Here is a 27,239-nt window from a genome sequence, read left to right as displayed (position 1 = left end):
GCCATAAATGCATGGCAGCAGGCTGGAAGGCAGGAGCTAACACCACAGCTTGCATTGTCAGCCTCTGTCCCCAAATGGATTATTTCCTCTATTCATTCTGATCTCCACCAAGTTGCGGCCCAGAATCTAAGCCAAGCTATAAATCAGATCCTCAGTTTTGTCCAAGTCAAGCACATCAGGGAGCAACATGCTATATTTCTTTGGGACAGGGGTTCTTTTGCTGTTTCACCAGAGTTGCTTGCTCTAATTGAATATCTGTTCTAGACTAGATAGTTTCTTGAGGTTTTTGAGAATCTTTTTTGCTAATGAGCAGGAATTAATCCAATAGAACAAGTAAAGTAATTTGGTGCTTGGAAGTGAACACACCTAATTGGCAGCTTCACACAGAATCCCCATCCCCAGTTAGACACTGTGGAAACCAGAGATACGAACTCCTTAGCTGCCATCAGGTAAAATTTTAGGATGTTCATACTCGGAGGAACACAGTGATGGAGTGATGAGCAAGAGGTTGGGGTTGGGTCCATTCCCTCAGGGCATGGATTTATGCTGCCACTTTTCATGTATTCATATCCTACAACCCAGCCCTGGGTATCAAAGAGTCACCTTTCATTGATGAGCAGCAAGTGTCTTAGCATAAGCAGGAACAGGAAAAGCCTCTTGAAAAATTCAAGTTTAATCCTTGTCAACATCTCATGTGGAAAGGTGGGACTGATATAGAAGGAAGTAGAAGCAGACAAGAACCCTTGGCGGTCTAACTCAAGATCTCTCTTTGGAGGGTGAGCACTAATGCTATTTGCCAGAGAACAGCTTTTTCTATCAAGACTTCCTTCACCTCTCCCTGAGCTGTTTGCATAGCTCAGGCCCCACTTTCACATCATAATCTGTTCCCTATGGCCATTCAGTTGCTCTCATCTCTTTATTGTCATACTGAAAGCCAAAAGGCCAGGCTAGGGTGACTCAAGAGGCTTTTATGCCCACCCTAGCAATAGGTCCAGGTTCCAGGTGAGAACTTCCTTCCCAGTAGCTCGGCTGTGACTGACCCGCTCTAAGAGTGATCTCTACAGCAACATCCTACAATGCAGCTGCCAGGAGGAAAGTGTTAGCACCCTATTTATTCATGAAATAGCTCTGCTGTATGAGTGTTATGACTGCTTCCTGCTTCTTGAAGCAAGGAAAGTTTCTGGTTAGGCTGGTGGAGTATATAATTGAACTACAGTAGCTTACATCAAAGGCAACTTTGTAAAACTTGCTTCTTCTTATGGGGCTGACTCGTATCAGCCACTATACTTCTTGGTATTAAGATTTATGTCAGAATGAGATCTAAACTGGGAGGGAAATGAAACTGCATCTAGGAAAGCAGAAAAATGAACTGTTACATCTGCATTTCAAGCCACTTTTTACAAGAAGTTTTGCAACGAAAATCTAGACAAAAAACAAACACTTTCAAGTCGGCATCAATATGAACTAGGCTTCCTCTTGGGTCATACAACAGAAGACCTCATCTGGATGTAGCTCACTGAATCTTAGGGTGGGATCCAGTTTGCCTAGCTTAGGCATTCACTTTTCACATACATTTAGGCAACCCATTGGGCAGTCTTCCAAAAGTAGTGCCTTATTTCTCTAACTAGTCAAAACAGAGGACATGCTCACATCTAAGCAGACAAGATCCTCCCAGAGCCCTCCAAAAATACCCACCTCTCCCCATTGGCTGAATGGGAACTTTATAAACAGGCACTGCTCTAGTACCTTTTCTAAAATAAAGATGCTAAGAAGGGCTGTTGTTAGGTGGGCTGGATCCCTGATGGGTGTCTAGGTGAAAGAGTCCACAGAGAATTACTCAGAGGTCAAAAAGCTGGGGAGAAAGGTATTGACTACACCATTCAAGTCTCGTCTGGATCTGGTCTAGACAGCATGTATTTTCACAACTAGAGAAGATTTATTCTTTTTCTAGAACCCACAGCTAAGGAGAGCCTCTCTAGTTTTCCACAAAACAAACAAAACTCCCTGGTGGCAGCTTGATTTTAGATATCCATCATCACCACTTGCCATTTGGTTTTCCTGAAGCCAGTTACAGTCAGGGACCTCCTTCTGTGGGAGGAATATCTCCCTCAAGCCCATTAATTGTCCTGGCTGTGTGTTACAGTCTGGGCACTCCAGTTTTGCTTCCCCATACACTGGTTGAAATCACACGAAAGCCAGCATGGAAGCCAGCCTGCATGCCAATCATAGCCACTGAGTAAGGGAAGGAAACAGAGATGTCTTGGAGGGATAAAGGCTGTTATGAGTCTCTCTCTTGCTCTCTCTTATGTTCACCTGCTGATGGGGAAAGGGGGGATTTACTGCCCTTGTCCCAAGTGTGGTGGATGCTCTGGATGAAGATGCCACTGCCACAGTCCCTCATCACCACTGTGACCTGTCCTGCAACAGTCCAATCAATTGCCACATTGCCAATTTTGTTTTAACAAAAACTGTCTCATCATTGACTGCTAGGTAGGACAGACTGTCTGGGGGGGATTTCAATGCAGAGAAGTGAAATTAAAAATGCAAAGTAGAAAAACAGGTGGCACAAGCTTCATTAAAATAATACATCAGCTGCTGGGGATCCCATAGGGATCTGCTGCTTTCCAGTGGATATGGAGTCTCTGAGATTAACACTTCCGGATTTTTCTGTTTCTCCCTCTTTCCTTATCACAACTCTCTTCTGTTTCCAAAAGCCTTGTGGTATGCATTCCATTTGGATATGTCTCCTAATAACGATGTGTTGGAGATATGTCACAAGCACTAATGGACACCCAGTCCCTCACGGCTCTGGCCAGATCCTTATCCAGTGATTTGCAAGTAAGAAAGAAGCATGGTCAAGCCCAGAAGAGTTTCTGATAGAAAGACAAAGTGGGAGTGTTAGAAAAGCAGGAAATATATAATTAATATGGATGTAATTCCAGTAAGGGCTTGAGATGATGAACTATATGAACCCCAAGGAGATATTATTTGCCCTTGATGCAAGGTTCTTTTCCATGTGCCCCCAGCAGCAAGCTAAATGTTTTACCATTCCACTTACAAACCAGGTCTAATTTTTAGGAAGACACTAGAAATAGAGTGCACCTCTGAAGTTTTTCTTGTATCAAACTGACTCCCAAGCAAACATATGGCGGTGAAATGTATTAATGACAGAGGGAAAGAAACAAACATAGAAAGGACTTTTAAACGGCAGGATAAGTCTGTGCCCAGTGCATGTAGCACAGCACACTCTTTCTGTCACACTTCAATCACTGCGGGCTCTGGAAGCAAAAGTTGTATTCATGCTGGGTTGGTATTTAATTGAGCTCACTTGAACCAAGCTTCCAGCAAGCACATACGACAGATTTATATATGAATTTTCACAGAGAAAAAAAATGACATTTATCAACCTTCCATCGGAGCATTTGACATTTGAACAATTGATTCTGATTTAACAGTGAAAAATGCCACTATCCATACAGAAAACTTGCAATAGGATTAGAATCCTAGTTGCTAACAACCCCAACAATGGCTCTGCCAGTTAAGCTATTAAACATTTATGTAGTACCTTAACTTTGTCTGGCTTAAAGAGATTAAAAGACAATCCACGTCCTGATGAGTTTAATGAAGAAGAGACAAAAGATGAGTTGGATGAATAGGAGCAAGAACAGAGAGATGCGAGCCATTAAACTGCTTGAAAATTCTATAGGTTGGGCAGATTTTAAGAATAAAAGCAGCAGGAACTGATGTGGATTAAAGACATGTTCCACTGGCTGGAGACAATACAATTAGTCTCACTTTGCCCCAGGTAACCTAGAGCTCACCTTGATATGCCTAAGAGTAGAAAGTCGATCCAAATGCCACTGGATATGTGTTCACATAATTAAAGAGGTACACTATATCCTCTGGCTGAGTGAGGTGTTTGACTTCCCTCTGGAGTTAGGGCAGGAACATGCTCATCAGCCTTGTCGGACAATTGCCCTTAAGTAGGCCGCTATTGCTTTCGTAAGTATATTGTTGTCAGCACTGAATATTCGCTGGGTATAAGCACTAGCTAGAAAGGAAGTCCTGGCAGGCAGCAAGATCACAGCCTCCCTTTTATATTCCTATGGAGCTCTAAGTCAACAGGAGTTTTGGGGATTTTCTAGATTTGTTATTCCCCAAAGAAGCCTGCCCAGGCTGTCCCTGCTTTCATGGTTAAGAATATTTCCAGATAAAATGTATTCCTTACCAATTTATGACCAACTGTTCCTGTGCTGACATTGTCTGTTAGCTCAAATATTTCTTTTTTTGTCCCTGGTGTTTACTCCTGATGGATTTATATAGGATAAGCAGATCCCTTCTCAGTCTTGCTTTACCAGCCTCAACAAGCCAACCTGTTTTAGTTTTCATATGACAGTCTTTCCACTTCCCTGGTCATCTGTAGCCCTTTTCTAAATCTAGTTCACTTTGAATTTCTCTTGGTGGAACTCAAGAGAGGGAATTGTTACACACCACTGCAAATATCCTACCCTGGCCTTTCACAATGGCAATGATGCATCTTTATCTGATGGAAAAACTGATTCTTACACCTCCCTTTGCCTCTTTACTGGTGGATAACAGCATGCAGCAGTGGCCAAATGGAATTAAAATTTCCCTATGTGGGTATGCAGAAGTTCTGGCAGAAAGAGTAATCATTCTGTTATATCTGATGTTTGGAAAAAAGCTGGTAAACTCTGCAGAAGTGTGACTATGGCATATTTTCTTGTATTAGTTCGTTTTAATAATTAGTTATTCTACGATCAACTAATGTATCAGGTCTTCCTCCTCTTTAGTCTTTTCCAAATGATAAAATCCCAGTTTACAACAGATTCATTTTCTCCTATCTAATTTTTCTCACTTCTATTATTACAGATTTAATGTTCTTTCTCTACAGTATTTCTGATTCTTTGTTGCACTGAGGCCTCCCAAATATGTTATGAGTAAATTTTCTTAGCCAACTCCTGTTTTTTGTGCCAAAGTTAATGAACACATAAATAAGATTAGTCACAAGAGTGACTGCTGGGGGACTTCATTAGTAATCTCCTTTCATCTTTCTCCTTCAACACTGCCTGATGCGTTTGAGTTCCCGGGCTCCTCAATTCACTTGTCTTTGCTTAAGCAGTTGGTTTACAAAAGTTTTCCTTCTGAAATTTGTTGCAGATCTACTTTAAATTATCTTTTCATTTAATTTACATGAAATGAATTTGTTATCCGTGAACCTAAAGCTGTTTCCTATTATCAGTTCTGCTACAATGTCATCATGACTTACCAAAGCCAAGTCTAAAACAGCACCATTTCCTATCACTCCAGTGAATCTCTGCTGGATATTTTTATTGACCAGAAATGCAGAAATATCTCAGATGTACCAATAACAGTATCAGTTGTTCTCCAACCCGCTTCCTGACATTAAACTATCCCATAACAACTACTGCAGTAGTAAATATTTTTCTAATAACATTACAGAACTCTCTGGGCAGCAGAATAGGATTCTGGTGGTATATGGCATGCTGGCAGTGGTAATCTTTTACCAAACTCTGAATTGTGCCATCATCAAAACACATTGCTACACCCTGCCTTTTCCTGAACAGCAGCTACTGGCTTTAGAGTACCCATGACTGCTACTGCAGGACAGATACACTGTTCTAATTCACTCATTCATATCCTGGATCAGTAGTTCAAGCTCCTCCACTTTGCTGCGTAATCTTGCTGCATTTGCATATCCAACTTTTTGTTTTTTCCTCCCTAGTCACTCTTTCACCAATACCTTATTCAGCTAATGCTTTCTTTTCCTTTGCTGACTATGGGCCTACTCTGTGATATTCCTTTATGCACCGCCATGTCCAGATTTGTCTGACTATTCTACTCTCATGTACTCAGGCAAAGCTTTAAGATTACACAAGTGCTTCCTAGCCTTTTCCTGGAGTTTCTTTAAGGCTTCTCTTATCAATGAGGCCAACACCAGTGTTTGCAGTAGTGCTGCAGGTCCTTGGGTAAAACTTGTCTACTGAGAAAATCTCTTCATTATCATATGCCAGTGCTCAGACTTCCTCAAATCTTGCTCTAACATTAGCTGTCTGCTGACCTTCACTGTCACTTATTCTGTAGGGGCTAGAGCTATTCCACTGAACATCTGAACATCCACTTCTTTCAGAGCCTTCCCCAACACGGCATAGTCACCCTCAATCAGTTCCAGCAGTGTCCTATCAATGTCCTTTGTTCTGATGTGAAGGACAACTAGGGAACTGCTTCCTGCTCCTATTCAGAAATTTTCCAGGCTTAGATTCCCATCTTTTATCCATGATCTGAGCAAAAACCACACTATTCCTTTGATCTGTTTTTTGTCAGGTTCTTGAGTCTGTGTGGTACAACATTGGCTCAAGTTTTGGAAGCAGAATAGTGTGGATTGCTGCCCGTCTGGAAGCATTAGCCTTGCGAGAAAGTGGTGTATTGTGCTAATATGATTCCACTTACAGAAAATACTGCTCAGAAAGAGCATGAGTATTTCTATGTGAACCTCTACAAACCTAAAACACTCCACCTCACGGTAAAACAGCTCTATCTTTTCCTGGTCATGGTCTGAGCCTCTGATCCTTTCCCTTTTGCTCGCAGTCATCCTGTCTTCTCTTCTTTTTTACAGTCCCTCTACATTATCTTCATTCTTTTTCTTGGCCAAGCCTTGATCTTACCTTGATAAAAGTCCGTAGAGGTGAAAAACTATGCCTTCCTTTCAAAAGAGAGTCTCCACCCCATCCCAAAATACAAGGCCCTTGAACGTTTGTAGGTTGGTTTTCTGAGCAGCAGGGTCACACTGATAAATTGTTCTGAGAGCTGTCTGAGCTGAGCTGGCATGCTCAACCATAAATACGGAGATCTGCATATGATTGYACCAGCACTATACCATACTTCAAGCCCTGGATACAGCATTTTCATTTTCCATCAACAAAGACTCACCTAATTTTACTTGAAGTGGGGACGGCTTATAGTTCATGGCTACGGTCTCTCCCTCTCTTGTATCACAATCTCTGTCCGAAATTGATGCAGCTGTTGGATCCTGTTAAGAAAGAAAACGAAACAAAACAGAAGGGTTTAGCTGAAAGAGTTAAGCACTCATTTTTCTAACTGGCTGTTAGGGGAGTCCCCACCTGCATTTGGAGGGAACAGAGAATATGTTTGTGTTTCAAATGACTGAAATGTAGGGGCAAAAGACAGAATTTTGGAAGCATGTTGAGTATGCTCAAAAGACCTCTGGAAATGTCAGCTTTCAGCATCAAACTTACATGATGGATGATACTGGGAATATAATATGGAGGGGAGGGTCATCAGTTCAAATTTAACCTGGGCTGGCAGTAGTCCAAAACCATTTTCATGCAGTGACTATTTGGTCTGTTGGTATGAAACGCATTTACAGTTTCAGCCCAGTTCCAAGTGGACCAACCAACCTTATGATTAAAACTAAAAAGCTCTTGACTAGCTGTGTGAAAGTCCAGCTCAGAGGGAACAAAGACTGAGCGAGTAGGAGAATTCAAACTCCGGTCCCTGTGGGGGAAGACTGAGGAAGTCTCTACTTCCTGTGCTGGAACAATTTTGTGGCTAACTGAGAAGATTAATTTCAGCATCTGTCAACACAGCACCTTACACCCCCACTGAAATCCTCCCTAAAACAAAAGCTCCCAAGACACAAAGTCTGCTCCAGCAGGCCAACTTGCAGCCAGTCTAATCCAAGTAGTGTTGTGCTCTGTAGTACAGTCTCTCTCTGAATCCTCTAATGCACAAGCTACCAATTCAGGCAGTTCCACAACTGATAAAAATATTAAAGTCCTTCCACTGGAAGCTTCAAACACATTAGAATTGCCTATATTTAGCACCATAGTGTAAATTAAAATTGGTTGTCAAATGCATCCACTTCTTCCCACCTAGAAGCTAGAAACTAAACTGAAGATATGTATATATGCATGTATACATATATATATAAATCTCATTTATAATAGGTAGCTGTACAGGGAAAACACATATCTAATATTAGGTCCAAACATCTGAAGAAACCATCACTACAGAAGAAATGGAACAAACTTTCAGAAACTATATACTAGAAAACACCATTCCAAGTTGGCTAATTAAGATTTTCCACCTCTCAGTTTCTAGAGTTTGCATTTACAAATTTTCTTATCAAAATGCACCCCGTGATTCAGCACTGACACCTGTACGCAAGAAGCCAGAGTTTCAAAGCAAGGGACCATCCCTCTCTACTCTCAGTAAAAAAATCACTCAGTGAACTACCGTCCCTTCCTCCCCAGTGCCTTCTCTTTGCAGTGCACATTAGCTCTTTATAATACACTGGACTTATGAAATAAAATATGATTTTCAAATTAGGCTCTCTTTTCATAGAAACTGGTCAAATAACATGTGTAGGGTGATAATGTTTTACCACAACTCTGCTCCTTTGAATTCTCCAGATGACTTTTTTTGACAGTACTTAAAAAGGAAGGTGCTTACAAGACTTTACATTTAACGACCCAAAACAAGTAACTTTTAACCACACAAGATTTCTTCCCTTAATGCAGCCACTGCTGTGAGGAATGTGGCAGTTGTTTAACAACATGGAGAACAAGGTTAGAGCAGGTTGCAAACAAATGAGGTAGTCTTCACGAGAACRCAGTTAGGCATAAATAATGAATCACATGAATTTTAAGTTAAAAGTTCTACTTTTATGAAGAGGAATATCAGATCTTTAATAACACTGAACGACTAAGCAATAATACAGCAGTTGAAATTAAATGAAGATAAAAGTGAAGTGTGGCACACACACACAAAAAAAAAAACAATCCCAACTTTACATATGAAAATGAGGAGCTCTACTAGCTACTATCACTTAAAGAAGAGATTTGGATTATGGCAGATAATTCTACGAAAACGTCAGCTCAGCGCTCAACAGCAGTGAAACATGTCAGAAATCAGGAAAGGAGCAGAGGTCGTGCAGAAAACCTCGTACCAGCACTGCATATACAGGGGTGTGCCTCCATCTTCAATACTTCCCATCCTCCTGCCAGCCCTGGAGCAATATACTTTTTTATACATTTTGTTTCAGAACAGGGGGCCCAGGTAATCAAAGCTGTGCAGTGTCTTCCATCAGATGACCAACTAAGACTAGGACCCTTCAGCTGGGAAGAGACAGTTGATGGGGGATCTGAGAGAAGTCTAAATAATCCTGAGGGGGATGCCGGTGTGAATAAGGATCAGCTTGCCTTTCTTCTCTGCAACACAAGACCGAGATGGCATTATCAAGTGGCAATTAACACAGCAGCAGCTGGAAGCCAACACTGTACTTCTCCCTACAGCAGATGACGTAGTACTGTGGATGCTAAAAGGGCCTCAGGAAAGGGTGAGATAAATGAGTGGAAGAAATATCCATCAAGGGCTATTAAACACGAAAGTACCGCTTCTGGCACAGGCAGCCCCTGAGCCACCCATCCCTGGAGGCTGGAGAGTGAACTGGGGGGCAGTGCTACAGCTTCACCCTGTTCTTGACCTCTTGGAGCCAGGACACTGAGGTAGGCGAGACCTTTAATCTGAGCTCAAATGGCCATTTTTATTTTTGGTGTCAACCTCTTTTATGATCTCAGTTGAAGACTGGTTCTCTCAGTATCTTTGTAACATGGGATCGGTCTCTCAAATACACCCAGTTGAAGGGGCTGTACCAGAATCCAGGCTGCATGAAAGGATGTTCCTGGGAACGGCCAAATCGTAGGAAGGACAGTGGTTTCTCAGCCATGCCAGAACTTCACTGAAAGGGATGTGTAAGGTGGTCTAACTGGCAGCCCATGAACTGAGTCCAGGCTTCTAGCATGAGTACCTTTTCTCTGGTGCTTTGGGAAACAGCAGGATACAGCTGTTTTTAAAGAGCATGACTCCAAGAGCTGGATGCCTCCTCACAAGCTCTTGGAGTCACAATCTGCTGTAAGCAGGCTGCAGGAGGGCATGGGAGTAGAGATATTATGGTAAAGGACATGGTGCGGTGGCTGCATACTGCCTTCCTCGCCTGCGTGGTCAGGCACTCCGACCTGTGAACTCCCCCATGGAGGGAGCCCACAGCCAGCATTTCACACGGCAAGGAGGAGGCCTGGCCTCCTGGACTAGCTCACATTTAAACTGTTTATGCTTAAATCCCTTTAAATTGAAAACAGACCCTGCTTTACTCAGAAACTGATCTGCTGACAGAGTAGTATCCCCTTGTGGGTAACCTGCCAGATATATTAGACATCAGTTTGCATGGAAAATGGGAGTGGGGAAATGTTCTTAAGTGCCTCTGAGGATCTGGACTCTGGTCTTGGACTTGCTCTACTCAACTGGAGCCATCCCTCAACTACAGAGGCCTAACAACTGGCTGAGGCTGCACCCCTGACTCAGACATCAGGGAAGGCTGGAGTGACGAAGGAAACACCAGCAGAGCCCATAACAAAGCCAGTTTACACTGGGAATTCATTTCTAAGGTTTGGAATGACACTTCTCCACCTCAGCTGTGTGAACTGCACCTCYGTAGCAGACTCGGGTGCAAACACATTCCTGCCTCGCAGCAGATGCATCACCAACGCAAAGGGATCACAAAGGAACGGCAGAGTCTGAGCCACCACCACGGCCGTGCACAGGGCAGGCCCTCTCCCTCTAAAGCTTAAAATGGAAGTAAAAGGAAAACTGAGCTGGGCCAGAGACAGCTTCCCTAATGCTAGAGTGCATTTACCCCGGCCTGTGAGCGCTGAGGCCCTGTCATATTTCCAATCCCTCACTTCCTATACGTTCTGCAGCAATGCACAAGACTCCATAGTAAAAACCCTGACTGCGAGAACGACAGAATTCCCACGGTAGTTCGGTTGGAATTGCCTCTTTGAACAAACACACTTTGCTTTTGGGCCTACTGAACGCATGCATTTCGCTGTATATATCCGATCTACCCAGAGAAAAATTGACTTGACTAATTAGCCTTTTGCTTGCGAACACCTATGAGCACACTGAGATTTCACCAAGTGCTTTTGCTATTAGAATTTACTTTGTGGTTTTATTTTATTTTATTTTATTTTACAAGCCTCCCTAGACTGAAGCATTCAGCTGAGACCCCAATATCAAAATCATAGCTATGCGGTGTGACCAGTCCCAGGCCAGATGATGTGATTTCTCTCTGCTCACTAGGTGGAACACAACACTCCCAATCAAAAGGCAACTGCCGAGCTGCAGCTGCAGGGGCTCTAAATGGCTCTGGGAGTTTGATACATTTTAGGTTTTTCTGCTCCTGAGCTCTCCTTATGTCTTCGTTCCTAGGGAAAAAATACGTTCAATCAGGCCATGGCAAAAACGTTTGGCTGGGGCCAGAGTTTAATCAAAGTTTTCTCCCTACAGGCTCACAGCTTAACTGGGCACAGACAACCACAGCATCCAAATGGCAGGGTAGTTCCTGATTAGTTTGGCTCATTCTACAGGCTTGACACAATGGACCTTGAAAACTCTGCCCTGCTGCTAGGTACAGCGGTGTCCTCCCGTGTGTCCAATATGCCATTTCTGAACATCAGAAATTAGTTCCAGCGAGCCTTCATGGAGCAGAAGCAGTGTGAACCCCTGGTATGGAGGGGCACTGAGAAAAGCCAAAACCACTTTAAACTTAAATCAGGAGTTTAAGGAATATGGGACACTCAGTGAGTTTTTTCTTCTTTTCCTGTTTTTTCCCCTTCTCTTTTTGCAGTACTTATCAAGAAACACAAGCTTTGCCGTAATGCACCAGGCCAATAGTCTTTTTACTCTTATCGCCATCTGCCTTTCCCAAAAGCCCATGCTGACTGTGGCGGGACATAACCCCAAACAACTGGCAAACTGGGCAGGGTTTTAACCCGAGCAATGGAGCTGGGCTCTAGGTACAACCACATCCTTTCAGCACCTTTGAAAATGCAACTTTTTTACCTTTCCTTCACAGCCTTCTGCCTTCCACCCTGTAACTGCCCCAGGACTCCTGTGCATGAGGAAGAGAATTGGCACATGCAGTTTCTGTGGCTTTCAGCTGCTCCTTAAGTATAGCTGAAAACAGATGTCTCTATCTGCCCACTCTTCCCAATCCCCAAGATCAGTCATGTTTATGGCCACAGGAAAATGCTCACTACTCTCCTCTCTATGAGAAATTCTGTGACCATCAAAGTAGCTCTGTTTTTTGATAAGGCAGGAGAAGATTGCCCTGAAACTCAAATCTCAAGGAAAGACCTAATATATAGGGCTTTACCCATCACTTCTCTACACAGTTCAGATGCATTGGCTCGATTATCAGGAGCTGAATCATTACAAGCCGAATGCTCATTACTTTGTCTTCCCCCAGTACCAGCTGATGATGTGCTTGTTCTCCTCTGCCGCTCAGCTTAAAGACCCTGGGAGCCTTGGTGCCATTGCCTGTGCGACAGCCCACAGCGAGTGCTCACAGCTCAGCAGGCTCCTGCTTTCCAAAGCTGCCCATGTGGGTCACACGCTGCAGATAAATGCTAACAAGAAAGGACAGGTTCAAGTGTTTTGCTTATTTTTCAAGTCAAACACGGAGTTTGAAAATTTGATAAATGTTCCGTGCATGAGAGACTGACTCAGTGAACAGAATAACAAGTGAGAAACCACGTGTACCCCAAATACCGGGGGTACATTCAGGTCCACCGAGGGGTTTGTCATTCCTGTGTTGTCATACCAGACTCCTGGGGTAGGAAATTGTTCTTGCTAATAAATATTTATGCCTTCAGTCTCTTTGCCCCAAGAACAGAAGAATGATATGCCATTTACACATTCACTCTGCCTCAAGCTGTAAGGCAGCTTTAGACAGCAGGCTTTCTGGGGAAGGGACCTTGATATGCATAGGCGGGTACGTATAAGCACAGTTACACAGGGCGTTGGACAACACGCCTCTGCAGCCTCTAAGTATCACTGCAGTATAAACATTAAATGTCTATAAGCACGGAGCGTTCAAAAAAACATTGGGAACCAAGACATACATAGTCGATGTGAAAAACAGCATAAAACGGAGAGGCACAAAGGATGAGAGATTTATAGTGCATCAAGTTGAACAGTGGTCAGTAACAGCACGTTTTGCAAGAGAAAGGAAAGTGTCAGAGGGGGATGTCAGGCAGGAACTAACCTGCAAACCTCGCAAAAGGCCCTCCCATACTCTACTCCGCATCCCCCAGGCTCCAGCTTAAACATTCAGTTTTGGAGCCCATATTTCAAGAACGATGTGATCCCCTCAGCTCCCCTATGGATAAAAGCTGGAAGTTATGACCATCAGGGAACTAAGGAGGAATGTAACAGCTGTCTTMAGATATAGAAAAGGCTACCACCAAGAAAAAAAGGAGTAATTTTCTTTTCACCTTTCTGATTAAGAGAACAAGAAATGAGTACCTTAAATTGCATCAAGGTTGCAAGGAAATATTAGGGAAAACTACAGAGGTAAGACTGAGAAACTGCTCATTTGCCTGATGATGCTGTGGAATCCCTATTCCCGGAGGATTTAAAGCCCAGGTCAGGAACAGACTTGTCAGGTAGAAAGTCAATAGAGGTGATCTGCTTTTGGGGCAAGGTGATCTGGTTTTGGAGCAAGGTGATAGGGTCCATGATCTTGCTAGGCCCTATTCAGCCCCCCTTCCTATCCTCCTCTATTTGTTAGTCTTACTCAACTTCTTCATCCTTTTCCTTCYGGATGTAGATTCATCTCATTGCCAGCTAACTATGGTCCAGCACTTAGTTCTTATGTATTTGAAGACAAGGATTTGTTTTTGGTTTGGATTTTTTTTTGTTTGTTTGTTTTCTTATGGAACATTAAATAGGTGTGGAGCAATGATCTAACGGAGTCTTAATGAAACAGGTTTAAATAACAGGAAAAGGTTCAAGAGCTCATACTACTTTTGTGAATTCAGATTCAGGGCTTTGGAAAAATTCTCAAATTCTAGAGAAATTTCACATGTATATGAAATATGAAACAAATAAGGACATACGAATTGTCTTATTAAGTCAGACCAGAGGTCCAGTAAGCTCAGTACAAAATTGTAGAACTTATAAACCAAATGCTTGGTTAGGAAGGAGTGGAACAGCATGGCAGGGGTAGGTTTCAAAAGCCCTGACACCTCCAAGTGACAACATAAGCAAAGGCAGACCTTGTATTTATGCAAAAGGAGATCTGGGAAGAGAAACGACTTAGGGGTAAGAAGACATGCCTGCACACTTAAGATAGTCAACTAGTAGGCCAGAAGCGAGTGCAAACAGTCATCTATAGTGGCTATGAGGTAACATATGTTCTGTAATTTATCTGGTTTACAGCCGACAACACTCAGGTGACAAAGCGACTGATGCTCCCCTGACCTAGGAGTCAGCAGTGCTATGTTTCTGAACAACCCTCAAAGACAAAACATCCCTTTCATGCTCCAGCACTGTTTTTCAGAGAATCAGAGCTATGGCATGCAAATGCACACACTGAGTCTGTCCTGAGCACAGGGAAAGGACGTCGGTACTCAGAGCTAGGTCTAGAAAGACTGCAAACTCTTTCAAATAGTGAAGGGGGACACAGATGCCAGGACACTGTGCTAAGCCTACAGTCTCCTACCGCTAACCCATTCAGGCTGGAGAAAGCCATTCTGCAATACCCTGCAGGCTGCTGCCCTGACAGCCTTTCTAGGACCCACCCCAGATGGGATGACAGAGGTCATACACACTCAGGCTCCAATCTTTTCTCTCCAACCTGCCCTCAGGATGATCTGCAGTGCCCCTAGCCACTCTCTTCCCCCATCCATCTTCAGAGGAGAGGACTCTGCTTCATTTATGCAGAACACCAGTTTATCCTGGGAATAAGAGGTTTTCCAAACTTCCCTGTCCACCTTCAAGGACCGTGACTGGCCTTCACTTCTGTCTTGGTGAGCTGAGGTAGGAAGGAAACATCATTTTTGAGTCTCACGTGTTCAGGAAGTGCCAGAATCACAAGGTGACCGAAGGAGAAGGCTCCCAGGAAGCCACAGTCTGCACTTTGCATCAACATGTGTACACTGCTGGATTCAAAACACTAACCGCTTATCTCAGCATCGCCACTCTCCTACCTGAGTGAAAATAAGTGGCATTTTGGTGACACAGCGAATGATGCACTGAAATACATGGAGAGCTACTGACTCAGTTTTAAAAAGCAATAAAAAATTGTTTATTGACTTTCCACTAGCTCTGCCAACGCACCAGTTACAACATTGTTTTCTTTTCTGTTCTGAGCAGCTGCTGAACAGATCTTATTTAACGGTAAAAAATTAGGCCTGCAATATCCACTACAGGATCCAGGTTTTGAACCAGATCCGTTTATAATTGTAAGTCAAATCAGCATCTGAAGTCATTGTTTTTCAGCAACTGAAAAGCCAGCAGTGTTAACATTGCGGTATGGTTAAAACCTCAAGTCTTCTTAATTAAATTGCAGCAGAATTGAAAAGCATATTCAAAAGCATTGAAATTACATTCCAGCACGCATACCTGTAAGGTGCAGCTTAATTCACTGGAAGGTAGTGAGGACATCAGCTCTTTGCTTTGTTTAAAGCGGGTACACGACACAAGCGTTGGCCTGCACTGCTGTGCTGCAGTGCTCGGGCTGAACGGCTCCCTCGAAACCCTGGAAGTGAAGAGACCGCCGGACTTCCCTCTCGAGCTGAACAAAATGCAACAAACCGAAAGGCGCAAGCAGTGGAAAGTGAACAAGAAGTTTTAGACATCTGTTTTCCTAATCAAAATGGTATTTGTGGYGCTGGGGAGAGAGTCTCTCTCTTTTTTTTTTTTTTTGGATGATCATGTATGTCTAATCCTGGGAGTCTAATATAACAGAGGAAGTGCCAAGTCAGTAAGCACATAAATAGTTTGGGAAAGCAACTGAGGGACAAGGAAGAAAAATGGGAGTAATTACATGATTCCTGTTAGATTTCCCTCAGAGAAACCAACYGCACAAGCAGCCCCTGGTCCTTTCCTTTCAATCATGATAGAGTATATTTAACACTGTATTTCCCTCCAGGCTCTTCTCATGCACATAAGCGCCATCACTATTATCACAGTCGTTTATAGTTTGGTATCTTGTGCTAACTTTACAAGACTTAAATTGGATCATTAACATTGCAAATCAGAGAAATGCCACGTTGCACTCCCCACCCAGTGGCTGGCATGCAATAACTATTTAAAAGCAGCCATTAACTGCTGGTATGTTTTCAGGATGCTTCAATACCAAAACATTTCCTGCCTTGTGAAGGATGCACATAAGTGAGGGCATTATGCCTTTCCTTTTGCCCCTCTGATCATACAGCCATAGCTCTGAGGTCAAACATGAGCCATATGGGTCTTCAAGGCAATAAAGCATCACAGAGAAATTCCTTAGTAGCTGTAGTAAGAGCCAGTTTAGCAACTGGCATGTGTTCAAACCAGGATCCCTCTCAAAACCTCCCAAATAACTTTAAAACTGCTCTTTAAACCTCAACTCATGAGGAAGGAGATCCTAAAAATGATTAAAAGTTTAGGTGTGTGTCAGCCCAAGGTCACAGTGTGGAGGGTGCAGGCAGGAACAGGAGTCTGGGCTCTTGGCTACATGCTCTGGCCATATCCTATAGAAAGCACCAGTGCTCTGCACGGCCCTAGGGCTGCCCAAGAGAGACCACAGCAGGATCTGCTAGTGACTGAATTCATGCTCCTTGGTTAGTGTTTAGAGCTTCTTTCAAATGCACGTGCCAACTTTACTACTCCAAGGCCTAAAAGGAGCATCACCAAGAACAAAACTATTTTAAAAGAGCATATTTTCCACCTGAAACAAAGACAACCAGAGACTCTTCTGCGTGGCAGAGAGGAGCTGTGATTCCTTCCCATGGATGGTTAACACCCAGAGAAACAGGCCGGGAAAGTGCAAGACAAGTGGTGCCATCACTGCTGAAATGCTACGTTCATGAGCAATGCAGAACTGGTGTACCGAGCGTCTCTTGCCTCAGGCCTCCCTGCGTAAAGCTAGGCTATTCCAGCCGTACGTGATAGATGAGATCAAAGCTTGCCTGAAGGAAACACTAAAAATGTCGTCTGGCTCTGGCAGGTCCTGCAGAGATGATGTATTCTGACAAAAATGTCCCAGCACAATACAAATGACAGTAGAAAAGTCTAGTTCCAGTGATATAAGTTCCATCCAGTGCCCTGGAGATTGGATAACCACTTTCAGAGGTCATGCACTGGATCCAACACGGCAAATCCTACGTCGCTAAGCTTTCAGTGTGTCTGGCGGTGAGAACAATAGCAGGAAAAGGCCAGGATGGTCCCACATCCATACCTTTCAACAGACCAACAGCTCCAATCAGTGCGGGAATGGCACAGTCATTACTAGCACACCTCTGGGGCCACCTATTCTTTTCCAGGTAACATTTAGGACCTTTTTTTTTTCTTTCTTTCTTTTTTTTTTTTTTATGAAAGGCAGCTGATTTTTGACATGTTCAACTCCTATACATGTAAGATGAATGAGGCCTTGCCTTTTGCACCTGGAATATTCTGGCCTTTTTTATCCATTCCCTCAGATCCTTTTCTGAGCTGTTTGATTGCTTCTCATGTTCACTCCTTTTCCAGTAATCAGTCTTTAGCCTTCCTTTCTCTAGTAAATCCCTGCCTTTCTGAGAGTGCAGGTGTGTCTGGCTCTGCATGTACTCTGACTGATGTCTCAAGTCAATGGGGAGACCTACGCAACTAAAAATGCTGTCTGTCAACTGTCAACTTGATGTCGGACACTTCTGGAATGAAAACGAAATACACGTAAAGTGCAAAACCTTTCTTTAGCCTCTGGATTCATGTCCAAACCATAGAGTTTCTTCTCCACTGCACACCTATTTTTCATTCAGCAGGGAATCACCATGCCTTCCTTCAACCACTTGCATAGAACTGGCTCAAGAAGAAAGAGAAGTCACCAGCATGGCAATCTCAAGGATTCAGTGCCCTGGGAAGGCTGCGCAGCAAATGCAAACAGTCAGSAAGCTGAAGGGAAGAGCAAATACATGTGTATTTGTCCAACACCAAAGCCACCTCTGCCCCAGGAAGACACTGAGAAAACAGAAGAAAAGAGACAGATTGTAAAGCAGGATCTAAACAAAGTCCTGAAGGAGCAGTGTGGAAATCCATCACTCTGGGATGGAGATTTCAAGAGTCTTCTCAGGAATAATGGATGCCCAGTGGAATTCAAAGCTGTTTAACAAAACTAAAACCACAGACTCTTGCAATATAACCCAAAGGAGGAACAGTTGGCCAAGGCTCGCACACCAACCATGTTTGTCACCCTGTAGACAGGTGGAGATCTCAGAGGCGGAGACCATATTAGGCTGGACAGAGTGGGGCGCTCCACCATGGAGAGTGAGAAAGCTATGTGGTGCTGGCTTGCTCTGCTGGGAACAACATAACTGTCTGCTACTATCTGGCCAAGCCACCCATGTATATATATCTATTTTCAAGGCCACAGCCCATGTTTTTCCCCAAGCTTTTGTTTCTTTGCAGCACTGCCTCCCGACCCCTCATTCAGGCTGAAGAGTTCAGAGAGAGGTTTGGCTGGTAACGCTAACAGCCTTTGAGAGGACAGCACGATGCAGGCAGCAATGCTCTCCACTCTTCTCCTTACCTTGCYGTGCTTAGCTTGGGCTCTAGTTCAAGGTCTTCAGCACATTGCCCTGAACATGGCCTGAGAGGTTGTTCGCCCATTCTGCAGAGATGGATTCCAGTAATAATATGTTACCGGTTTCTCTCCCTGAATACAGAAAATAAAGCCGCCAAGCAGAGTGCTCAGCAGCCTCTTCCTCTTCAGCACAACGCTTTGAACTTATCCCAAGAGACGAGAGCTCAATCATCCGATTTCCATATTTATAAGGAGAGAGTTTCTGTTTAGCCAAGCTTGTGACAGAAATAACCTCGCAAATAGCAGCAGAATCAGCAGCAAGGCAAACACGTCTGAGGGGCGGGGAACGCGAAGGCTGGGGGCGAGCTCAAATCGCACTCCACCTTGGCAAGGCTTTTGAGCCATGTGTAAGAAATTCTGAGGGCACAAAGCATTTCGGCTTTTAAAAAAATCACAGCTCGCCTCATGCCTCCCCCCGCTCCAAGTCTGCGTCTCGGTGACTAATTAGCATGCAAGGGGATACAGATTCTCCTCTGATAAAATGCTGTTTGGCTCAGTTCTCCCTTGATACGTTTGTATTAGAAATATCCTCATTATGTGACTAATCAGGGAAGCCAAGACGAAGGCACAGGAGCTGGCTTAAAGGGAAATCGCTGATTTCATAAATGCAGCTTATGAATTAGTTTGTCTCCAAAGACCAGACGTGATTCTCCCCCGCCCAGTACTGAAAGAAAGCGCAAAATGAAGATCCCTGAAGAAAAACTGTTTTTATTTCCAGAAGCGGCAGCTTTTTTCTTCTCCCCTATTGAAAGCAGGGAAGCTAAGCTTGCTCCTCTGTTTCCCTCAGTTATCGCAGGGTTTTGGTTTTGGTTTATTAGCCGCAGAGGGCCAGGAGACAATGGCAGCCCTATGCAGCCAGCTGGGGCTCAGCTCGGCAAGGTGTTCGGCAGTCGTGGCGCTGCCAGACGCTGCGGATAGGAAGCGACAAGCGCAGCTAGTATTTAACCACGTTCGGGTTAAGCCCAGTGGTACACACAATATCCGCCACACTCCTGGGTGGCCCCTGAGAAGACAGTTCAGTGCTGTTATCTTTCACACAACGCAGCAAACGGGGCAAAGAGCAGAATATGCCTCAAATACTGAGATAAACTTGGCTGTGAGGAAATTGTTTGAAATGCAGGCAGCCAGATCCCATCTAACGGTATGAAGAGAGCATTTTTAAAGAAGAATTTGTCTCCCTCCTGCAGTGGAGCTGGTCTCCATTTGGCTGCATTCGGGTGCAGCCTGTCTGCTCAGCCTCCCGTGGGCAGCACCAGAAAGAGGTATCAGGCCAAACAGCTTCCGCCTCAGTTCTCCTTCGAAGGCAGCCCCTTCATCAGCCTAAATCAAGCCATCTGGCCCCGGCCCCTTTTGAGGAGATGCACCAGATTGCTGAGCACAAGAGGAAACTCCCCCCGAGGTGGGAACGGGAGGTCAAGGAAGCTCATTGCATGCACAAAAAGCCTAATTGGATCACCTTCACCCTGCACGTGGGGAAAGCCGCTTACGTGGGTAGAGACGAAAGGGTGACTGCAACGATCCGAGCTCCCAGGGACAGGCTCAGACACACGCTCTCTCTGGCTCTTGCTGTTTATTCAGGTCCCTCTGGGCCACTCCTCCTTCTGTCACAGAGACATGAACCAAGCCCAAAGCCCTGCGCTTGGGCTCCCGAAGGCCCTGCCGTAAGGCAGACTGCTATGAGCCATAGAGGGTTTGTTTTGCCTGCTTTGCTCTCTGATCAAATCTGCTCATTTTGATAGGTTTTTTCATTTGCCAAATGTCAACTCTTTGGGCTCAAATCTTCTACTCTGGACATTTCTCTCAGTCTGATCTAAAATATACATACATTTATATATTTTATATTTTTATACACACACACAGGGCCAGAAAAAGGCATATGGGACTGTAAGCACTATAGGACATAGCTGTCAGCAGATGTCTGTGATCCCATGCATCTCCATGCTCTTCCAGGGCTCATGCACACAAAAGACAATAACCTACTGTTGCTGTTACTTCCCCAATTAGCCCCTGACTGACTTGGTATTAAACTCCTAGGAGATCCCTTGCAATCAACGAAAATCAACGGGATTTAGGAATCTAGTTGTCTCTGGGGCCTGGCCTTAGCTAAGGTCTGCAGCACAGAGCTGAGCGCTCTCAGACTATGCCCCGAGCCATGCCGGTGCTGCTCTGCCAGGGCATGTAAGAATTTGTTTTTATTCCATTTTCCTCTGTTAAAACGGCAGGGAACTGACCTTAGAAAGAACGAGCAGGGCTGGTTAGCCCAGCTCTCAAATACAGCCACTGCAGTCTAATCTGAGCCCCTTCAACCTATGTGCTACGAAACAGTCTTCAATGACATACTCATGTAGTCCCTTTTCCTTGGATAATTCAGGGGACAGGATGGACCTATGCCAGAGATGAATGAAGTAACAGAAGCCCAAGTACTCGATTTCTTGCAGAAGTTGCAAGTCGTGTAGGGAACAGGGGAGCAGAGCACACGGGAGGAAAGACGATCTCCTGGTTATGCAACTCAGGGCTGTCCTAGAGAACTGGGACCTTCGCTTTGGAGTTATGTGAAATGTGTCAAGCCTCTTCAACCAGATATCCCCCAAAGGGTCACTACTAAGGTCTCCCTCCTTTGCCGGGTTCCTGGCTCATAGCCCTGGGGTGTGATTTGCTGAGTGCTCGCAACTGCTACCAAAGTCAGCGGGAGCTGTGCTTTGAAAAGGCAAAAAGCTATGAACCAGGAAGGAAAAAAACAAAAAGTCATCAGACCATAGGTATGTTACACTGAAAATCCAAACGATGTTCTGGACTTAAGCACTGTCTCAGCCCTTTTTATCTGTCCAGCCACACGATCACATGAGAGGCTGTTGGAAGGGATCTTGAGAGGGCTGGGAGGATCTTGAGAGGCTCTCATCCATCCTCTCACCTAGCAGGAGGGCTGCAGAGATAACCCAAGAGTTTGTAAAGTACTCAGACACTATCTGTAGGGCCAAACCCTACAGAACAGCCCACAGAATGATTTGTTTGGCTTGCAGATGGAATTTTGACTAGTGCGCAGTAAATGAGACCTAGACACCCAACAGGAGCAATGAGGCTACAGTAAAATACAGCTATGGTGCTGTGAAATGAACCCTGATCATCTGAAGAGCGAAATGGTCTTGGATTACATGACCATGCACTACTTGTAGTGCATTAAGTCCAAATCAGGCTGTAAAGACTTTTTGGAGGCTTAACTTCACAGTTTTTATGCATCTTTTCATCCTGCATGTGCTACTGCCATGTCCTTCTGTAGCCAGTAGGCTTCTCCTTCCCCAGCTGGTGTACTGATATTTATTAGTGTACTGCCTTGTAACCCTGTTAGATTGTCTGCCAGTATCAGCCCTGCTGCACATACAGCCATTCTGTGTTGATAGCCAAGAGAGTGGGAACATTAAGTGAAATAAGAGCAAAGGAACTACCATAACAAATCAGACCAGCAGCCTCATCACGCTTTACCTCAACCTTACCAAAGGCATGCTCATTCACCCAAAACAAGGTAAGAAATCTCTTTCAGGATGACCCAGTATTTGGGAAAGTTTCCTTTTAAGCCCTGATAATTAGAGGGCTGCCAGAAGTGCTGAAACACAAATGTCTGTATCCCTTCCAGACTGTTTATTTTTACTTTAATGTAGATCTGTAGATTCCTATCCATTAACTCTCCCGTTCTGGTAAATGGTGCCTTGTGCCAGTGGGTCCATAAGCTGCAGGGATGGTTCTCATTCCAGCCTCTCTCAGTCACCCCACTAAATCAGCTTTGCGATCTGCGTCTTTCAGTCTTCTTGAGTGTTCTTAATATCTTGTGTTTTGGAGTAGGAGTCAGGACATCCACTAGACCCTTATCTTCTTTTTTTATCTCCTTTATTATTTTCCTCCTTTTAGCATGCCTACTCTTATTTGCTTCTTCAAAGAGAAACAAATGCAGTATTTTCACTGTCCCTTGCTTTCTTGTTGCAGATCCCCAAACTCTTCCCAATTCTGCAATCCTTTTTAGGATGGGTGATCAAAACCACACCCAATGTACCAGGCAATGTAATATTGGACTAAAATGGCTTCACAGTATTTTGTCTACTCTCTACTGCATTTTAATGTCCCTGAACTTTTGTTTGCCTTTTAGCCTCCGTCGCCACACTGCACAGATGGCTCCTCTGTGTTCCCTGCCGTGCTGCTAAGTTCTTTTCCGTGTCTCAGCTTTTCTATCTTCCTTTTCATCTTTCAAAGTGTTTTGCAAGAGAGGCCTGAATCATTAGCCTCTATTCTGTAGCTGGGAAAACTGAGATCCAAAGAGGTGAAGCTGCTCAACACAACAGCAGCGGCAGAGTTGGGTCCTCCTCCAGGGTTCTATCCCCCCCCCCCCCAGATAAGAGCATTTTCATAAACGCATTTCTACTGAACACATTGACAGCATGCACCAGAAAGCAATAACTACCAATATTATACTTCAAACTGCACTGCAGAGGAATGAAAGCGGTCAGGAGCAGCAGCTCCAGGACTATATTACAGTGCTGAAAGGTGATCCCTTCCTGCAAGTATTTGATATTAAGCATAAAATTGCATAAACAAATCAAGTCTCATAGGTCAGAACTGTTCCCCAGACATTTTAAAGATTGGGTTCAGCATATAGGCTTGTTTCTTTTTCCTGTCACTTTCCTTTTCCAGCCAAATGTTTTTCTGGAATTGCCTTATGAATTGCTTCATGCTCTTCACGCAGTTAATTTTCTCAGGAACTTACTCCTTTCTCATTATCATCCAAACCACTGTAATTCGGACAGAGCTCCCCAATGTTTCAATTATGTCACACATCCCCAATCAATGTAAAGCGTCCTGTCTCTACTAATCTGTCACATCTGACAATTTCTTCCCCCCGTGAGTCTCATTTCTATGAGGAGCTCACAATTAAAAGAATAAGACCAACACATGATCTTCAAAAGCAAATAAAAATGCACGACTTTCCTGCAGGTCCCTTCTCAGTTGTAAATTCTGAGGCTAGGTCATGTTTGTGTCCATTTCTTTTGCTGTGCTTAGCGTGTATGGAAAAGCAGAGACCAGCACAGAGTCAACATAACATAAACAGGATCTTTACAAGGCTTTCAATGTAATTTTTAAGTTGCCTGTAGAATTAATACAAGGGGGAGAATTAAAAGACCTCTCATTACCACTGAAGCCTCTCAGTTTAACGAGGATGACTTAGAAAATATATCCAAATGCAGGAGAGATGGGTCACACAAAGTTTCCATAAGAAAGGTCCCTTGAGTCTAGTTCTACCTCTTTGTCTTCATGGTCTTCAATTAACACTGCAGGTGGGCACAGAAACACTTTCAGCTCATTATTCTCTTTTCAAATACTGGTGAACATGAGATATTTAGTTGAAATAGCCCTTTGTAGATATTTTAATTGCCATTAGCATTAAGATGACAGACATGGGGAAGAGATACTGTTTTTCTTACCTATTAGTTCCATCTTTTACAGGGTAGAAGTAGCTTTGTGCATTAATTTAAGGTTTGCAACATCTGTGCTACCGGAAAAAGCTATTTGAAAGTTAAAATCTTGAAAGCCATGATAGATTTAAGTTGAACTCGGGCACTTGACTTATTGAGGCACAAATCAGGAATGTTACTGGCTCGAATATCCAGAAGTCTTCCAATGAAATAAAAAATGGTAAATAAATTTGAGTCTCTCTAGATGATCATCCTCATTATCTGGCTATACAAGATAACGAGAGAAGCACTGAAGAAAGCTTGTCATTAGCTGTTAATTGAAGGCACTTTCAGAAAGTCCTGCTTAAACCTTGAAAGATAGACTATCTTTCCAACCGCTACCTAATATGTATGTTAGAGCTGCATTAAAGCAGTCTCATTAGGTCCCTGCCCCCAGCACCACAGCTCAGAGAGAGCTTCTGAGGCTTTAGATGAAATTCGCTTTTTAAAAAGCTCATCTACATATAGCCTAACCCTTGGGCATATCTTCAGCATACTTCACTGCATACAGATCTATCTAAACTGATGCTCATGTTGTACAAACACAAAAGATACCTAAATGCGTTGTAATGACCTTCAGAAAAGGCAGCAGAGTCCTGGCCCATTACGATGTATAATCACATAATGTACTGATGACACATCATAACGATTAGCCTGTAAGCTAAGTGCAGCTATCTCAGGACATGATTTTAGGTTCCCTTGCTCTTTACTGCTCTTTCACACTCTCTCTTTTCCTCTTACCAGCTCCCACTCCTTATTCCCAGACCTTTTATCTTCACTCTTAAGTAGCTCACTGTCCATAGCTGGGAGCCCATCAGTCTTGAAGAGGATCCCCTGTTGAGATAATCATTCCCATGTGAGACACCTCACTTGCCACAAACAGCCAGCACTCTAACCCACCTGTAACCTACCCTCTAACATATCACAGCCTGGAGGCTTTCAATTTACTTTGAACTGGTTACACTTCCATTTAAACTCTTTTCTGTCTACAATCATTGCACTGAAATAAAAATCCACCTCATAACTATTTTTTTTCCCAAAGCAACATTTTCAATCTAAGTTATGGGATTGGTGTCATATCTGGAAATTGGGCACCATCCACAAGAGCTTGTATGAAGTGCCTGCAGAGCCCTGGCTTTTAACTGAGGGGTGTGATGGGGGGTGAAGCCAAGTCAGCACAAAGAGGTGGCCTAAGCCCAGCAGAATACGACGCACAAACAAAAATAGAGTCACAGCCAGAAAACACCAGGAACAACTGCTGTGTTTTTTCTATGCCACTGGGACCAACAATTTAATTGTAATCTGTATTTCATCCAGTTGGTACAGCCACTAGGAAAATATTATATATGCTAAGAATGACATTAAGACTGTGTAACATGTAATCATGGGACAGTTGGTGTACATCTGTCTTGTCTCTCTCTGATTTTTATGTCTGTAGTTCTGCAGTATTTGCAAACATTTGAAGCAAAGCAATGTACTCCACACTGAATATACACCTGTGCTTACAGAGAAGTGTAACTCACTTGATTTTCCCACCTCAGTCATCTCTGAGTTATCAAGAAGCTGTGAACTATTTCCTGTTTGCAGGAGAGCTAATAGACTTTAACATAACAGAATGAAACTATTCTGCTCTTACTGTATGTAAAGTCCCTGCAGAATTGCTTTGAGCAGAAATAGATATTAAATTGCACAAACAGTACAGTTTAGGGCCATTTACTTCAACTGCTTCAAGGGCTTTTCAGATATAACTACTCCCCTAACTGTAATGGGGTAGGACTCACAGAATTTGTGACTGTTTTTTAAGTTTCCAAAAACATCTGTATGGCTGGTCTGAACTCCGGTTTGAGTTGCCAGTCCTTAGCTCCAGCTTTTATATCAAGCAAATTATGCAGGTAGCTGCCTGCTACAGTTATGCCCATGATAATACTGAGGTGCTGACAATGACCCACGCACAAAGAGACAACGTGTGGCATCTTAATTGCATCGGAGCCATGCCAAACAGTTCTTCATTTACAACCGTGCCCAGCACCTTGAACTCATATGTTCCTGCTCATCCTGCATAAACATTTTAGTAATTGTTCTATATTTCCAGCACACCTGTGGGTATCCATTTGCATTAACACGCCGTATTTTAAATTCAGAATTAAAAACCACACCAAGTAGGCCAGGAGCTAGTACTGTGGTTTATACACAGCCAAGACACATCTCACAACAGTGTGGCCACACGAGAAGAGAGATGCTGAAGTTGCATTCTCCCCCCACTTCAGTTTAACTCCAGTTAGTCTCCAGTTCCTGCCACATCTGGCAACTGCTGTACTGTATGGCTTCTCATGAAGAACATCAATCCACAAAGGTCTCCAGAAATAGCATAAGTCTGGTACCACCAGTACAGACTACAGGAGACAACTAGTATCGTGAAGATGTTTTCTTATGGGAGAAGAATTCAGCCCAGTAATGACCAACTAGTAGAGTTTCTTATTTAGCCACTGTAAAAACAACACTCTCTTTCTTCTGTCAGTTCGGCTCCTTGAGACTTCTACTTGGAGAAGATCAGTAAAAGGTGTAGTTTGCAAAATCACTAACCAGCCACATCTGCACAGAAAGCACGAACCAGCAGAGGCAGGTTAACACAAAACAATCAATAATGACAACCTGAATAAAGCTCTCAGCTATTCAGATGAGTCTCTTCCTTCAGATGCAATGCCTTCTTCCTTCAACTGCAACCAACTGCTAGACCGACACCACCCACAAATCATGACATTTGCTTGCAATATGTTTTGTATTTCTTTCACCACATCCAACGGYGCAGCTCAGCTGGCAGCTCAGGGACCCAGGTTGGCATGCTGCTTTTTCCTTGAAAAAGCAAGGCTGCCCCAACATCTGATCGTCCCCTCAAACTTGCCGTACTGACAAGCACTGGCAGTCTGAGAAGCTGCTGCACTCCCCCAGAGGAAGGAGCGAGGCTGGGCTCGCGCCTCTCCTTGCACATGCAGGCAGCCCAGTAAGTGTTGCTGGAGCCA

The 27,239-nt window shown here is 43.8% G+C and overlaps 1 protein-coding gene across 5 annotated transcripts in view; it reads right to left on the bottom strand.

Annotated features, from left to right (window-relative positions):
- Positions 1-27,239, bottom strand: part of FAM219A (family with sequence similarity 219 member A) — an 85,824-nt gene that overhangs the window by 40,855 nt on the left and 17,730 nt on the right. For all 5 annotated transcript variants that reach the window (XR_003256336.1, XR_003256335.1, XM_026083731.1 and 2 more), the window contains exon 2: positions 6,970-7,069. Coding sequence is in view for 3 of the 5 variants with exons in the window: in XM_026083731.1 (XP_025939516.1) it covers positions 6,970-7,069 (100 nt within the window). In the remaining 2 variants the exon portion in view is untranslated. The remainder of the gene's footprint in view (positions 1-6,969; positions 7,070-27,239) is intronic.

This window comes from Apteryx rowi, unplaced genomic scaffold (genome assembly GCF_003343035.1).
Source record: "Apteryx rowi isolate R43461 unplaced genomic scaffold, aptRow1 scaffold_612, whole genome shotgun sequence".
NCBI lineage: Eukaryota > Metazoa > Chordata > Aves > Apterygiformes > Apterygidae > Apteryx > Apteryx rowi.
Note: the sequence above shows the minus strand (reverse complement) of the source record. Positions and strands in the feature narration are given on the sequence as shown.